The sequence below is a fragment of the Mangifera indica genome, chromosome 3, assembly GCF_011075055.1.
Source record: "Mangifera indica cultivar Alphonso chromosome 3, CATAS_Mindica_2.1, whole genome shotgun sequence".
Lineage (NCBI taxonomy): Eukaryota > Viridiplantae > Streptophyta > Magnoliopsida > Sapindales > Anacardiaceae > Mangifera > Mangifera indica.
Genome location: NC_058139.1, coordinates 18,890,095 through 18,906,545, shown reverse-complemented (window position 1 = coordinate 18,906,545; position 16,451 = coordinate 18,890,095). Strand labels below are relative to the sequence as shown.

General features: G+C 34.7%; 3 protein-coding genes across 11 annotated transcripts; 1 reads left to right on the top strand and 2 right to left on the bottom strand.

The window, feature by feature from the left end:
* Window positions 1–50: 50 nt before the first annotated feature.
* Window positions 51–1,833, bottom strand: LOC123212412 (trihelix transcription factor ASIL2-like). The gene has a single exon (XM_044631536.1). It carries the CDS (start codon window positions 1,320–1,322, stop codon window positions 255–257), a length of 1,068 nt encoding a protein of 355 aa, XP_044487471.1. The 5' UTR covers window positions 1,323–1,833; the 3' UTR covers window positions 51–254.
* A 1,697-nt stretch (window positions 1,834–3,530) lies between these two features.
* LOC123211890 (ubiquitin-like-specific protease ESD4) lies at window positions 3,531–9,154 on the top strand. Of its 8 annotated transcripts, none has more exons than XR_006501486.1 (10): window positions 3,533–4,674; window positions 4,835–4,911; window positions 5,027–5,123; window positions 5,266–5,364; window positions 6,023–6,115; window positions 6,211–6,375; window positions 6,655–6,758; window positions 7,185–7,257; window positions 7,588–7,915; window positions 8,794–9,154. XR_006501486.1 is itself a non-coding variant. In XM_044630852.1 (9 exons), exons 1-9 carry the CDS (start codon window positions 3,937–3,939, stop codon window positions 7,648–7,650), a joined length of 1,506 nt encoding a protein of 501 aa, XP_044486787.1. In that variant the 5' UTR covers window positions 3,531–3,936; the 3' UTR covers window positions 7,651–8,142. The 8 variants fall into 8 exon arrangements, 6 of the variants coding, with proteins under 6 accessions (XP_044486787.1, XP_044486790.1, XP_044486789.1 ...); XR_006501485.1 differs by lacking the exon at window positions 8,794–9,154 and adding an exon at window positions 8,151–8,339; XM_044630852.1 differs by lacking the exon at window positions 8,794–9,154 and having other exon boundaries at window positions 3,531–4,674; window positions 5,030–5,123; window positions 7,588–8,142.
* A 592-nt stretch (window positions 9,155–9,746) lies between these two features.
* LOC123211894 (kinesin-like protein KIN-13A) lies at window positions 9,747–15,921 on the bottom strand. 2 transcript variants are annotated; one of them, XM_044630859.1, is made up of 14 exons: window positions 15,762–15,921; window positions 15,618–15,685; window positions 15,235–15,515; window positions 14,595–14,813; window positions 14,167–14,358; window positions 13,981–14,082; window positions 13,756–13,833; window positions 13,425–13,506; window positions 13,096–13,258; window positions 12,443–12,772; window positions 11,311–11,529; window positions 10,610–11,207; window positions 10,448–10,513; window positions 9,747–10,249 (listed from the first exon to the last, which is right to left on the bottom strand). In XM_044630859.1, exons 3-14 carry the CDS (start codon window positions 15,457–15,459, stop codon window positions 10,067–10,069), a joined length of 2,457 nt encoding a protein of 818 aa, XP_044486794.1. In that variant the 5' UTR covers window positions 15,460–15,515; window positions 15,618–15,685; window positions 15,762–15,921; the 3' UTR covers window positions 9,747–10,066. The 2 variants fall into 2 exon arrangements, with proteins under 2 accessions (XP_044486794.1, XP_044486795.1); XM_044630860.1 differs by lacking the exon at window positions 15,762–15,921 and having other exon boundaries at window positions 15,618–15,755.
* Between the last annotated feature and the right edge of the window lie 530 nt (window positions 15,922–16,451).

Genomic DNA, 16,451 nt, shown 5'->3' with positions numbered 1-16,451 from the left:
TCTTTTTCCTTTTCGTTTGGAAATTAATGAGAAATGAACAACCATGGCAATGGCACAATCTCACAGGCTTTCAATTAGTTTCAGTTTACATTACATTAAGGCAACAATTCCAGTACAACATTTTATATCATCAATGAGGTCTTCATCAACAGACAACAAGAAAGGAAGAAATCTAAATTAAATCTAAATCTAAATCTAAAAATTTCAATCTAGAACTAGGCATCTTAAGCCAAACATAATCGTCTTCATATAAATTAGATACTACAATCACTATTGTTGTCATTATTGTTATTGCTGCTATTATTCCTGTTATGATTACTTACATTCCCAGTTCTCCTTCCATGCTTCAACTGTGAAATCTCCAACTGGGTCTTCATAAAAAACTGCATCCTCTGCAACTCCAGCTCTTTAGCAAACTTCATCCTCTGCCTCTCCATCTCCACAACCTGTTGTAACTTGGCACTCTCAGCCTGCTCATAAGCTTCCCCAAACTTCAATACAGCTTGTGTCAACATCCTTACTGATTCACCCCAACCACCCTTCTCTTTCTTCCCTTTCCCTAAATCGACCGCCACTCTTATCCTCTTTGCTGGAGGAAAACTATCCATTGAATCTCGGGATTCTTCCTCCGATTCATCCGACTCTGTGTCCACAGCTGCCGCCATGCCAGAACCACCGCCACTCCTTTTCCTCAAATGTATCTGATGCTGATTCTTGACCGCAGCCACCGTCGGAGTTCTTATTCCAACAGGTATTCCCATTGGTACTCTTGAACTACCTGCAGCTGGTGGTGCTATTGCTGGTGACGCTGCTAAAGGTACCGGAATTTTCGCAGTGGGTCCGATCAACTGATCGAGTTTGTCAAAGAAAACCCACTTACTAGCTCCTCCACCTGACATAATTTTAGCTTTTTCTAATTTATACTTTTTCTTTACCGTATCTATTCGATTCTTGCACTGAATATCAGTCTTTGGAGTCTTCGTGTAGTCCTCTCGACTACTCACAATATCAGCAACTTCTTTCCAATGTTTCTGCTTCAAGTTCCCTCTACTTAGCTCCAAGTACCGTTCTCCCCACGCGTCTATCAACACCGCAGTGGCTCCTTCGCTCCAACAGTCTTCCCTCCCTCCACCACCGCCGTTTCTCTGCGGCGGCGGAGGAGCCACTATTATACTGTTATGCTGTTGCTGCTGCTGAGTTGGTGGTGCAGCCGCCGCAACTGTCACAGATATCCGTTCGTTTGGCGGTGACTGAGATAACGGAGACGGAGATCCGGTGGCCGGTGGCGACGGATGTGAGTGCATCTCATCGTCTTCTTCCATCGGATCCAGTTAGGGTTCCTGTGAACCGGAAAAATAATACCAGATCTGATTTAGGAAAACAAGTAAAGAAAGTGAAGACGGATTGTGAGGCTATTGGTTTTTAGGTTAAGGTTGACCGATCGGTGAAAGACGGGACACGTGGTAAGGAAAAAAAGCGAAGGAAGGCGTGAGGTGGAGGGACGTGATTGGTGGGTTAGATGAAAACTCCGTCACCGGCGTGAATGTCGTGTTCTTGGATTCACTCGATTCGCACCCACCAAATATTAACAAACAAAAGAAACATGAATGCGGAGTGAGTTACTAATTATGAAAAAATAAAAAATAAAAAAAAATCAGAAATGGAATAAATTTTAGCAGGTTTCGGCCTGACCACTTTCCTCGAAGCTCATCAAGTTTCAAGACTGAACGCCTCTTATTGATATTGACGTTCTGCCTCGACTGTGGTTCACATTTTGACCAGGCTTTCCCCTGGCCGTCCACCAAACTCAAATCCTCACGACACGGTGAGGTAAATTCCGCATAACAGAAAAACATGATGTGGGATTATTTATTTATTTATTTATTTTCCTAATTAATGTTATTTCTAAATAAATAAACAAAACAAAATATCAAATTTTTATAATAACAATATTCTTATTTTTAATTAAAATAATAAATAATTTAATAAATATTTTTAATAAATATATTGACAAAAAATAACAACACGAAAAAATTAATTTAATTAATTAATATCATAATTTAATAATGAATACAATTTTAATATATTATTAAAAGAAAAAAAATATTTTAAAAATATAGAAAATATATATTTAACATAAAACATGTTTAATATATCAGATATAATATTAAATAATTTATATTTAATAATTTTTAAATATATTTAAATAAAATACTATCATAAATATTTTTTATTAATATTAAATAGATATAATAATTATTATATATATTAAATTTTATTAAATATAATAATAATATAAAATTTGAGGTGAATTTCTCGTTTTTAATAGTAAAAACCATTCTGAATTTAACAGGCTTCTAAATATTATATGAAGGGACTAGGGGCAATTACTATTTAGAAGTAATTCTTATGGCTCCTTAGATTGTATAGATAAATGACTTACTAATATTTAAAAATTAATATTATTTAAATTTATTATTATAATAAATCATTGGAAAATTTCCTCTTTTGATTATTAATGTAAAATTATTTTAAATTTCAATATTTTTGAAGGCCAAATGACTATTTTTCACCCATGGTTTGACGTAAACTCAATTTTTTATTTATTAATAATTAAAATTTTAAATATTCATCCGTCTGTTAAATTTTATTATGACTGTCAAGAATAAAATCGTCATTTAAAAATTCTATTTAAATTTATATTTTAAGATTAACGTAAGTTTTCATCCTCTAAATTTATATTTTTCAGATTTAAAAATTGATTTTCCCCCCCTCCAAGTTTAGGGTTGTAAAACTCTATCTTTTTGTTATATATAGCAGCCCTTCAGATTTTAAAAAATTTCAGTTACACCTTAGTCTTCCTTTCTCTTTCTCTTTGGCGACAATTTGCTGCCACCTATCGTTAATCTTCCATCTCTCTCTGGCTACCTTTGTCGAAGATGAAGACTCCAACGAGGAGCCTTTATCAATAAAAACCCTTTATCTTTGTTTTCAACAAAGACAATTGGAGAGGGAAGAGAGAGACCGATAACCAATGGTGATGAATTGTTATTAGAGAGAAAGGAAGATCGAATGCTATCAATAGCAAAAAAATAGAGTTTTGTAATTCTAGACTTAGGGTGAGGGGGGGGGGGGGGGAGTCAATACTCAAATATGAAAAATATGAGTTTAGAGAGATAAAAATAAAAATTTGAAAATTTAGAGATAATACTAAAAATGAGTTTAAATATAATTTTTAAATAATAATTTTATTCTTAATAATAATAATAATAATAAAATTTAATAAATAGATGAGTATTTAAATTTTTGATAATTAATAAATAAAAAATTGAATACCCATAAAACCTTGTGTGAAAAATGCTCATTTGACCTTTTGCTTTTTTATCTTTTAATGGTGTGGCTAATATAGTGGGCCATGCAATGTGGCTAAAACTTCACAGAATGTGGCGTGTGACAGATTTCCTATTATCAGTATTATAATGACATTTAATCGTATTGGATAGTTTTTTAATTCTTTTTTTATTTTAATTTTTATTGTGTCCAGTGCCGCGAAAATTTTTTTGCCGTACCATAGAAAATAAATACCACATGAACCTCTTTAGATCTGAAACCAGTTCAACCGAACTCAAATTTTCTCGTACAAAATCTCAATATCTGTCTTTGTTTTGCTTTGAATTCCAATTTTCACTCCTTTTTCTTTCCTTTTAATTTCAGTTATACCCTTAATCCGTGAAATATTAGGGTTTCAGTTCTCCTGTCCGAGCTCGATTTTATAGCTCCTTCTTTTTCTTTTGAATTGAGTTGTATTTGCTCAAGAGATAAGTTGTTCGGTTGCATTATTGCATCTAGGGTTATCTCTTGTTTTGTCTGTGAGATGGGGTTTTCTAAATAGGTTTCCAAGTTTTTAGGGTTTTACAAAATTCAATTTCAACACGAATGGGTGCTTTAACGGTCAATCGTAAACGTGGCGACGAGTACTTATCATTGAATCATCTTCAAAGTCCATACCAGAACTCTCATATTTCAAAGCGGCCCAGGTTTTCTTTCATGCAGCATACCCCAAACCAAGATTTTGTTTCATCTAATTACACGGTTTCGAGAGTCTCCAGGTACCCAGAAGCCAAACCCCCTCTGAAAAGACAAGTTCATGCCCCATATAGAATTCTCAAATTTGGATTCTGCGACAAGCTAAAACAGGATTCGTGCACTTCTCGATATTGTAAAAATAAAGATGTGATTGAAGTTGATAATGAACATGATGATAAGAATGAAATAGTTTCTAATGATTCAAGTTTTGAAGGAGTTGAGGTTATCGAGAATGAGAAATATGAGGTTCCTATTAAGGAAATTAGCGGGAAAGATGTGGAGCAGAGACATCATAATAATTTCCAGCCATCATCGTCTTCGGTGGTTTCTACGGATTTGAATAATGGTGGTGTGGATGGTGATATCTTGAGGATGGAGAGTGCGGAGAAGATATTGGATTCATTGTCTTTATATCAAGGGGTGATTGGTTTGCAGGATGTTCAGGTGTATAAGAAGTTGTTGGAGAGTGCACAGAGGAGGGGCTCTAAGTTGAAGTCAATAGGGTTTGAGATTGAGTTGTATGAGAAGCGCCGCGATTCTCTCAGGCAGTTGCAGCCCGTGAAGCAACCAGAGGAAAAACTGGTAGAGGTATGTTTATAAGTCTAGTGGAACTGTTGATGATATACTTGCTTTTGAGATTAAGTGATAGAATTGTTGTAACATTAAGGTAACTATTTTTAGGACCTTAATAAATTAGGAGTGCCCTATTCATTATATGACACTGAGAACTGTTGATAATTCATTTCAGGAATTACCTTGCGAACCCTTTGTCCCTCTGACAGAGAAGGAAGAAGCTGAGGTTGATGGTGCATTTGCTTCTAATAGGTATCACCAAATGATCTTATTGGTATTTTTTGGGCAGTTAATGGTCCTTGTTTGTTCTACAACATAACTGAGACATGCTCAAATGCTAATACAAACAACTGGGACTTTTACTCAGGAGGAGCAAGGTCTTAGTCAGTGATTCAGGGACAGATATTGACATTACTGGACATATACTGCAGTGCCTTAGACCAGGTGCATGGTTGAATGATGAGGTATCATTGGAAGGTTTTTTTTTGCTTAATTTTTGTATAAGAGAGTTTTTAGTTTGTTGTCATCCTTATAATTGTTAGGGATTTACTGGATGATAGTGGATAGTCATTTATTTCTAATGTGTATGCATTTTCTCATTTGTAGGTCATAAATGTGTATCTGGGGTTGCTGAAAGACAGGGAAAGGAGGGATCCACAGAAGTTTCTGAAATGCCATTTCTTCAACACATTTTTTTACAAGAAGGTTAGTGATTTTTTTCCCTCAAAGATTTCATTAAACTCCTTAAAAGTTAGTCTATGTGAACACTGAATAGTCCTCGGACACATGCTTTGTTCATTTCTAATCTTCATTTTTTTCTGACAAGTGAAAAGAATCCAATTATGGTTTTTGCACGTTGCAATGTAATTAATTGCCAGAGGAGCCTAAGACATCATTTGCCAGATCTCTGTCTTTGTTTTTCCATTCTGTTGGTCATTGTATGAAATTAATATCAGCAAGAAAACAATTGATTTCATGGCTCCTTCTACCTCTCAAGTATGGACTTTTATTTATGGGATTTAGTATGCTGGTGATAATAAAAGATAATGAATGGTATGCTGATTTTCTTCTTTACAAATCACTCCACACATTTCTTTATTAGTAACTGAGTGGTAATTACCAAAAAAACTTGAAAAAAGAAACTATCTCAGTGGTGCTCACTTTTGTTATTTTACTTTCTTTATCTAAGACAAGCTCAGGGTCTGTTTCTAGAACCTAAAGAAAGTTCTTTCTTATGTTTCCAACTCTAATTAAGCTTTCACATCTGATCTACATTCTTCTTTTATGTCTCTAGTGCTTTTGTAATGTTCTCCTCTCTTGGTGAGTATTTATGCTTCTTTTCTCATACTTTACTAATTTTCAGTTAGTGAGCGGCAACAAGGGCTATGATTTTAAAGCTGTGAAAAGATGGACATCCATCAAGAAGTTGGGATACACTCTTCTTGAGTGTGACAAAGTAAAGTTCTTGTGCATCACCCATTTCTTTTACTTCTTATATTTGCTTTATTGAATATGCACTTATCTCTGACTTGGTTCTTCTTTTGGGCTCAGATATTTGTCCCTATCCACCAGGAGATACATTGGTGCTTGGCTGTTATTAATAAGAAGGATAAGAAATTTCAGTATCTTGATTCACTGAGAGGAAAGGATATGAAAGTGCTGAATGCCCTGGCATGTTTTAGTAATCTTACTCTTGTAATTATTAGAGTGCATACTGTAAGATTCTTACAATTAATTGATTCCAGGATTTCATAATTCACAGCTTGTACAGTAGTTTTTGTCTTTTTATAAAGTTACTCTCTGATGAAGATCAGCATGTTTGTTCAACTGCTTAGATGTGCATCTTTTTATTACTGCATTGCATATCTTGTTTATCACTGATAGAAATTGTATATATTGGAAAATTGAACTGTTTGTTTCCTTATAGAGAAGATCTGCATTTGGGTTGTCCAATTGTTGCAAAGTTTGTTGATGATGGTAATTTCTGTGTGCCAGGCTAGATATTACGTGGATGAAGTGAAGGACAAGTGTGGAAAAGACATAGATGTAAGTGCGTGGGAGCAAGAATTTGTTGAGGAGCTTCCGGAACAGGAGAATGGGTGTGTATTATTTATACTTATGCTATTTGGCAGTAATCAGTAGTTACATACTTGAAGATTGTTCAAATAGGAAAGACATACATGCTAAGATGCTATTCTTCTATAGATATCATGACCTGGTTTTGGATTAAAAATAAATTAATATGATCACAGGGAGCTTAAAAATTGAGTGTCAGGAAATAAGTTTAAATGTAATATTTTGATTGTAGCATAGTTTTGAAAATTTTGTCATACTCAATATAGCCTTTTTTTTTCACTTCTTTAAGTTCAGGTGATCAACCATACATCTCTAGATTATTCTATTTCAATGTTGTTTTCCCCCATAGAGTTGGACATCTTCTAGTGCCAAAGACTAGCTTCATAATGTTTTTGTGTGCTTCTGTCTAATTATTGACAGCTTTCTGTTTGCATTTTTCATCCCAACAGGTTTGACTGTGGTATGTTTATGCTCAAATATGTTGACTTTTATAGCAGAGGTCTAGGGCTTTGTTTTGGCCAGGTAAAATGCAAGGAACTTGGCTCTCCTGCACAACTCTGCATTTTGTAATTTTTTGTTAATATTTTTTATAGCTTTTTTCATGTTGAAACATGTGGATTTAACTCCACACCATTGTAGATATGGAATTTTTGTTAAATGCATCCAAATGCCATATATATTATTAGGGTCAAAGAATGTCTTTTTTTTTGGGTCTTAAGTGCAATGAAAAATCTACTGGTGTGGGCATCCAAATGACATATTTGCTAAATATTTGCCTATCCTGATTACATTGTCAAAAAAAGCTTGCATGCCATATTTCAACTCTTAACTAGCATTTCTTTCTCCTTGCAGAGTCACATGCCCTATTTTCGTGTGAGGACAGCAAAAGAGATCCTGAGATTGAGAGCTGAGTGATGGAATGTGTGAATCTGCTATTTGTAACATACTGCAGCACCCTATTATAATTATTTGACCATTTAGCAGATTGCAGATCTTCGCACAGGGAGATAGTTGTGGATTCTGCTGATTTAAGAGCGTGAGGTGGGATGCCATAGAATTCTCCCTTAATGAAGTAGCAGATGTTCTGAGTTAGGAATCGTTCGCCTTTTTTGTGGAGGTGGTGTTTTAAGTGATGGCTACACTAAAAGTTTTGGCTTTTAGATTGGTTGAGATTATCCTGGTAAGATGAGTAAGATATAGTGCCATTTAGTCAATAACATAGGAGCTGTAAGTGTTATATAATCTGTATATGCAAGCATGGGGGGTGGCATAGATTTTTGATGTCGAAATGTTAGGATTTTATGTTTAGTTTTTACTTGCATCTTGGTTTCTCTTTCTTTGCATTTGGATCCATTCTTTTGCTATCCAAGTTGATCCGAAATTGAAAATTTAAGGATAATTTACTTTCTTGGCAGTGTGGAATTTGTTTGATTTCGCTTGTGTTTACTGACGACCATGGGAGGGCCATCAGTTTTGATATTTATCTGCAATTTACTTGGTAGTTCTGAAGGGAATCTATGGGGTTTTAAGGACAATTCATAGATTTTCACCATATGCCTTGTTCAATATATTTATTATGAGCAATGCTATATTATTAGATTGAATATTGTTTTATATTTAAATTTAAAATCATTTAATTTTATGATAATATATTAATTGTATATGTACAAAAATATATATATATATTATTACTATTGTTAAGTTATACCTGTTAACTTTCGAAAATTCAAATATTTATCTGTTATTTAAATTTATTGAAAAAAATTTATCTATTTTTTAAGTTTAGTTTTAAAAAATAACAATTTTCTCATAAGTTAATTTTAAAAACTTATTTTCCCTTACCCCCCCTTCTCCCTTATAGGGTTTTATCATTTTATCAATTATTACAATCTTAAATTTCAAAATATTACAGTTATATTCTCATAAAATGCATTTATTTTGTTGCATTGTTAATCATCTTGTTAACACATTTTCTCTTCTTGATGGTATTTCTATCGCTTTTATCATGATTTCCAACTAAAAATGAGAAAGAAAGTCGATCCTTCCTTATTTTTGTAGTATCATGGGCCCTCTTCTTCAATGGTTGATGACGCTGCGCCGAAGAGGAATGAAAGGGTTGATTCCTCCACCCTCTCCCTCTTCAGATTTACACATAAAGACATTGACTCAATTCTTGGGTTTGTTGTCAGCTCAGTTTCTTGGTTTTTTTGTTGACAATGTCGGTTTTTTGTAGTCAACAAGATCGAGCCATTGTTCTTTGGTTTTTTTTATCAATTGGAGATGAAGGGAGGGAGAAGTTGCTAGAGTTTGTTATGAAAATGTTGGAAGACAAGGGTGCAGGGGTAATGTTTCTAAACTTTGGGGAGACAAGTAAAAAAAATCAGCTTTCTAAATGGCATACCATCAAATTTTGGTTTTCTGTATGAATGTATACATAATTGTTAAAAAAGGGTTAATTAGTAATTTATAATTAAATTAACAAATTTATACTTCTTATTTGCAACAAATGTATATATCCATTTATATATATTATCATGTGATTGAATAATTTTGAATTAAAGATAAAATAACATTCAATTACATAATAACACACATAAATATATCTAAAATAGGTATATATAATATTACTCAATCATTTGTCTCATATTAGTCATGCCATCCAAATAATGCTAGTTCTCATAAAGATGTAAATATAAAATAACTAATAATATTCTTATTATTTTGTACATATTGGTCGGTGGATCTTGCAGTGGTCTCTAACAATCAAGTTGGCGATGCTCAAGCCAAGCCTCTATTCCAAAGTAAACCAACGCCAATAGTGACTTTTTAGATTAACAAAAATGAATATCCAGAGAATTTTATCTATTATCACCCTTCTTTCGTTACCTAGAAAATATTCTTCAGTAAAGATTCCCCCGTCACCAACATCCCACGGTCACAAATCCCAAAAAAGAAAAAAAAAAACTCAGAAAGCATACATCTACATAATAACACAATTTACAATCCACCCCTCACCAACAAACAGACAGCTTCACCACTGTCATACATATAAACCCACAATTCTGGATGTGATAGCCAACATTATGCCTGGCCCTGCAATATCTCTTTTCCTCACACATAATATATTCTTATACACTGCTACCTCTGTTTTCACTGCTAGAACCAGCGTAAATTTTGAAAAAAGACATTATTTAGCATAAGTACAATTTTGACCTCAACCATGGAGCCATTTACAGCATAATAAACAAAAATAGTTCAATAATGAGAAAATCATATAGTAATATAATACAAGAGAGAAGAATTACAAGATAGTAGGCAGTCAAGTGTCGCCCTAACGAGGAACTCTCTTTCGGCTGAGTATTTCCTGTTCTTTGAGGCGATGCTGAAACCTGGCAAGTCGAGCTTGAAGGCTAACTAGACCTGCTGCTTTGCGTGAAAGCACAAAACTCAACTGGGTCACATAGTTGTCAATGAGGCTGCCTGGTTGGTCCACTTCTGCCAGAAGTTTCATTTCCTGATATTCAAACCAAAACATAAAACATAATATAAGAAACACACCATATGCACTTCCATGCTGTAGAACATAAATAAGGTTTCACTACAAGACATTGGAAAGCAATCAAAATAACTGAAAATCCAATACTCAAAACCAATTCAACTTGATATGTACTTTCTCTAGGTCAGAGTACAAAAAGATGAAGTCGTCACTTACTTCACGAACGATCTCCATAGTATCCTCAATTTCTTTTCTATGAGCTGTGATTAGTGCAGCTTCTTCCTACAAGAGTTCAAATGCTTAAAGCAACATATGTATAAAGATCCTAATATAATTAAACAGTTGCAAGTAATGAACAATTCCACATAGATCACCAACCTCCAGTAATGCATTGATATTGCCATCTGTTGGACGTTCGGGTTCAGATTGTCTAGGTCCAACATTATTTGTGTTGAAACTTCCTGTATTCTGCTGCCTGGCATTAGTGGTTGAGAAATCTGATCCACCACTATCCTTTTTGAGCCAATTCCCCAACTTTTCTGATTTTTCAGTATCCCTAGATGCTTTTCTTCGAGGTGGTGATACCTTTTGCACTTTCTCTTCCGTATCAATGTTAGTTTGGGAATGTGATGGGTGCATCTTTTGACTGGTAGAACCTCCATAAGAATTAACTTCAAACTTCTCCTTGTCCATTGAGCCAGATGCCACCTCGCTTTCCTCTCTTCCATTGAAGGGAAGATTAGAATAATAGCTTGATTGTTGTTTGTCGAAATCAACAGTAGGATTAGAAAAAGTTTCTTTTTCAACAACTCTTCTACCTATATCAACTACCTTAACTTCTTGTGGCTCAAAATCATCCTCCATTTCGACAGTAACTGGCACAGAAGCTGCTGATGAAGCATCTTTGCTGAGTGCTGGTATTGAATTTACGACTGAATCCTTTTTTACATTCCCACTTTTTGAGAGACTTTTAACCCTGCTCATTTATGTGGAAAGTCCTTCGTCAAGAACTATAAACAATTAAATCAATGCTACTACTAATATATTTTGCATAAGGTCAAAATACGAACAAGCATTACCTATCTGCGTATCTCAATGTATTGAGGGTATGCTCACATGATCCAGCATTCGGAGATATGCAAGAGATCATAACAGTTCTTGAGTTGCCAACAAAGGAATCACGAAGAACTTCTGTAAGTTTGCTCCCTCGAAATGGGATATGAGTCTGGTCGTTGTCCAGAGCACGAATGCATTCCTTAAGAGCCAAAAGACTCTTATTGATTTCTGCACCCTCAATCCTGACAATGAGCCATACCACTAGTATCAGGAAATGTAACACCAGTCCTACCGAAGAAACAACATTAATCACAATATCTAGATTACACCTGCCAATAACAACATTAATTCGAACGGTGATGACAAAGGATCATGAAAAAAGTGCCAACCATAAATACATGAAGCTGATGTTTCTAAAACATTCACAGGGACCCAACTCATGCATAAAGCATCAGTGTGATCTAAATCAACCAGGTTTAAAAAACAAAGGCTTGATTAGTTCCCAAGCTTTGAGCAGACTGTCTACTATTTGACTGTTCTAAAATTAACGTTTTTCTAATAATAATATTATTAACAATAATTTAAAAAATAATAACAACCTTACTGAAACAAGGAAATAAGTCAACAACCCTTGAGAAACAAAAATATTTAAAAGTACTACCAAGTAGCCAACCGAGCCAGTTACAATTTTGAGTTTGATCGTCTTAACCTTGTCACATCTACCAAACCAATGACTAGCAGAATGACATGATTTGAATTGTAACTTTTCACTTTGAATTAATTTCACTCTTGTTCCTAGGATTTTCACACTAGCTTTTGCAACCAAGGGTATTAGCTACCAAACACTTAGGCACACAATGCCACATTTTGTCAACAAAGACCTCCTTAAAAGCAAATATTATGAAATTAGTCCCATCTGCTCACAATCATGCAATATACAGAGTAAATCTGATGAAATTTATCTTTAAAGATGCTAAAAATGAATGTTTACTAGTTTCCCTATCACTTTCAGTCTCAAGAAACAAGCAATAAACATTGAATAAACAAAGAAAAGAAAATGGTTCGATCTCCACACAATTTATATCATCAAACATAATACTCGAATATAACTCCCACACAAAACCATAGCTGAACACCTTAAAGCTTAAAGCTCACCTAGTTTGACGGTCATTATCAGTGGTGTCTGCACCTCTTTCACTACCAGCAAGATCAATGAAAGAAATTTTTCCAACAACCTTCCCTCCTCTAGATTCATTTGCATCATTGTTCCGCTTAGATTCTTTAACCTCACTGTGCTTCTTGACAACGAGTTGTAAAATAGCATGAGACCTAGAAGATTCCTCATTGGCACCAGTAGATCCTGTACTTCTTGTAGCATTGCCCCTCTCAATGTATTCCTTTACAATTTGCACATCAGAAACTTCAAATTCTTGTAGTCCAACAATGCAAACTTGTTGTCGCCCATCTTCTCTCATACAAAGTTTCCTATTTGAGAAAAATAAATGAAGTCATTCAGCAATTTCTATCTGTCTGGTGAACACAGCCAAAAAAGATTGCACCACCATCAGCATTGCAAAGCAAAAACAGGTAATTGTACAAGCAAATACATCAAATGCACATACATAGTAAGACATAGAAATGAATACCTAGGTACTCATAAGAATCACAACACAAGCTAGACAGAGAACACATGATGTATACATTTCAAAGTCATTTTCTCCACCCATTATTAAGATCAAACAGAAATCATTTTATTTGTAAGGCACATGCAGGAAGAGAGAGAGGGTAAATCAAATAGCAGATCTTACTTTCTATCACTGAGAAGATCAAAAAGTTTTCCACCATATATCTCGAAATAACTAAGCCACAATTTGAACCGCTGACTTTGATACACAGGCTGATGCAAATATCTAACAAGGTCTTCTGCCGCTCGCAGAGGTAAGGGTTGCATTGTATAAGTCTTGCCACTTCCTGAAATTAAAAAATATAGTATTTCATTTTTCCAAAACATAAATATGCTCCAAGCTTCAGGAACAACTAGCAAGCACTTCTTTCTTTTAGTGGTATAAAGCTTCAAGCATTTATAAAGATGCTAATATCATTAGTGTTGGGAAGGAAAAACAGCATCTGCACACACCTGTTTGTCCATATGCAAAACAAGTAGCTTTTGTTCGTTGAAAAATGGCTGGAATAATTGGCTCTACAGTGACCCGATATACCTGGTTACGCAAACATGCAAGGCAATCATGCCATTGATAAAATAAGTGGCTAATAAGAATAACTTAAATGATAGTCTCATTTACACACTTCTGAACAAATGACACACCTGGGAACTGAAAATTAAAAAAAATGAGAAGCACTGAAGATTTGTATACCAGGGCAGCAATCTATTGACATGCTAAATCTGGATGGCATTTAGAAATCCACTATCAAATACCAAAAAATAAATAAAGGTAAAAAAGGTTTACCTCATCATTACTGACATTCTGATCCAGAACAGCATCAAAACAAAACTCATGCTTCTCCACATATGCAGTCAAGTCCACCTTTCACATTAAAACCAAAGTTAGTTCTTTAACTAGATATACAAAAGAAAACAGAAAAAAGGACCCTATGAGGCTAGTATCAAGTAAATCCAACGTATTTATCTGAGTGATGTTAAATGAAGGTTCTGATATAGTTGGGAAGCAAACCTTTAGCTTGGGTTCATGGACAGTAAGACCATTGTCAGACACAGAAACGATATCATCCTCCTTCCGTGAGAGCTCCTTCTTGTTTAATGGTCTTTTACGAACCTAGACACAGTAGAATGAGTCTATACATACACATAGGAAAATACTGTGTTTTACAGAAGCTCACTGATAATACAACTGACATACCACAACTTTGATCTTAGCAACATTAGTTTCCCTTGCATTGTTCTCTTTTTCATTTGTGAGAATTGGAGCTGAGACATATGCATCAATGTGCTCCTTTTGCTGCTGGCCTGTTGTCAGATTGAAGTCATTTTCAAACCCTTTGCTAACACCAGGCATAATTGGGGATGGCTTGAACGGTTCTGAAATAACATGCTGCAATGGGAGCAAAAACAACTCATCTTACTCAAAGGCAACAATGGAGGGAAGAGAAGGCAATTTAAATTTATATAACCTATTGTCATGTAAAACTAATCCATTTTATTCTATTTGAAGTAACACCACGACAGAAACTGACTACTGCAGCCATTCTAGCATCATAGTACAATTAATACAAAAAAACAGTCTAAAAACTTCAGCAGCTTAGATGGAGTGCCCTGTAAAGAATCTACCTCAGATAGAAGTTCTGTATCATCCATAGCATGAAGATCCAAGAGTCCAGCTCCAAAATCCCCCCTAAACTCTGGAGAATAGAATCCATCTGATACAGTTACTCCTGAAGTTTGTGCAGTTGGTGTGTAAGGCTCAGACCCAGATTCCCCTTTAAAATTGAGATTTCTCATTAACTTGAAAAGTCTCTGTTTCTCTTCAGCAGATTGCGCTCCATAACCCTTAGACACAGAACACCTTGTCATGTCAAAGATCAAAACCATACAAATACATATACAACAATTGTAAAAGCATCTTAGCTATCAACAGTCCTTTAAAAAATATAAAACACAAGAAGCATAAAAAATCACATTCCAATGCAGTACATGTGAAATGATGAGACTAACAATCTCACGAACAATCAATCACTTAAAGACATCGTTCAACTAACAATCTGGATTTCTCGTTATATATGTTATAATCCATATCTGGATTCACTCTAAACTGTAAACTAAACTAAATAAATTATACAAAATCTTCGTCTAAATTCACCCCAAGTATAATAAAGTCTCATTTCAACCAAAATCCAAAATTCAACTCCCATCAAACGATACAGGCAATAATAACAAGCAAAGATATAGCTATGTGAAGAACAGTCGGAACCTGAATGAGGAGACTGGGGAGTAGGCGCTGATCGATGCCCGTTGAAGCCAAGGGAGAGGCCAGATGCTGCAGTCCTGCCGACTGAAGCCACCGTGCCATGACAGCATCACCAGCATCGCTTGTAGAACCCGCATTATTATGAATGGACCCACCGACCGCGCCACCTGCGTGATCATACAGCGCCGTCGCCGCTGCAGCATTGCTCTGCTGCATCTGGCCACCCATGTGGCGCTGCGAGCGCCTTTGCGGAGCCAACTTTCAAGATCTTTTAAACGACAACACTTCATCCATATCCAAAAAAAAGAAAATTAAAAAAAAAAAACACCAACAACAAGATCATCATCCTTGTCAAATTGAACGGTTACAATTTCACCAATACTTACAAGGAGGAGAGAATCCGAATTCAAAGACAAGCATGAAAGCGTTGAAATCAACGAATTGTTGTATCAATCTAAAACACAAATCGGAACAAATTCGTAAACAGTTTCAACATTTCAATGATCGACGTGCAATGGAGAGAAAATTACCGAATTGAGACAGTAGAATGAGATCTGAGATTAAAAATGGGGCGACATTAACGTAATGATCAGATCTGAAAAGATAAATTAAAAGCAAAAGTAAAACCCTAATTTTGATATTTTTTTTAATTTTATTTTATAAACTCTGTAAGAGTAGGAGACGACGATGATGATAGCCAGATTCATTTATAATATACTCGGTATGTTGTATTTTCAAAATTATTGAACGGCTATGTTGATTTTGTAGAATGACCATTTTGTCCTTGCCATGTTACAGATTCTGAACTCTATAAGATTTTCAATGACAGAAGTAGCCTTGTCTTTATACACAAAATTGTGGAAAATGTTTGTTTTGAATTTGATTACACTGGAAATTACCTATATGGTCTCCAAACTTCACGTGGGCACATTGACAAGGTTGGAATAAATGCAAGTTATAATCAGTTACAATAAATAGAAAAAATTGTTTTATACTCTTAATAAAATTAAGGACAATTTTTCAACTAAGTTTTAGTCTAAATTCAAAATCATATTTATAACAGATGAAAAATTCAAATATTCACTCATGAGTTAATTGTTGTCTAAATTTTCAGTTAGAAACAGGAGTAAATTTATCATTTTACCCATAAACCGAAAAACTTAAAAAATTTATATTATTTCTCTTCCTTAGTTTAGAAAACTCACATTTAATCCCCATAA

What these genes read in the sequence shown, in the direction of transcription:
- LOC123211894 (XM_044630859.1), bottom strand. Translation starts at nt 15,459, where the DNA reads ATGGGTGGCCAGATGCAGCAGAGCAATGCTGCAGCGGCGACGGCGCTG. An exon ending in ACATTGAGATACGCAGATAG is followed by an intron (nt 11,208 to 11,310) that starts GTAATGCTTGTT and finishes ATAAATGAGCAG; the next exon opens with GGTTAAAAGTCTCTCAAAAA. An exon ending in ATATCAATGCATTACTGGAG is followed by an intron (nt 10,514 to 10,609) that starts GTTGGTGATCTA and finishes GAACTCTTGTAG; the next exon opens with GAAGAAGCTGCACTAATCAC.
- LOC123212412 (XM_044631536.1), bottom strand. Translation starts at nt 1,322, where the DNA reads ATGGAAGAAGACGATGAGATGCACTCACATCCGTCGCCACCGGCCACC.
- LOC123211890 (XM_044630851.1), top strand. Translation starts at nt 3,937, where the DNA reads ATGGGTGCTTTAACGGTCAATCGTAAACGTGGCGACGAGTACTTATCA. An exon ending in GTGCATGGTTGAATGATGAG is followed by an intron (nt 5,124 to 5,265) that starts GTATCATTGGAA and finishes TCTCATTTGTAG; the next exon opens with GTCATAAATGTGTATCTGGG. An exon ending in CTCTTCTTGAGTGTGACAAA is followed by an intron (nt 6,116 to 6,210) that starts GTAAAGTTCTTG and finishes TTTTGGGCTCAG; the next exon opens with ATATTTGTCCCTATCCACCA.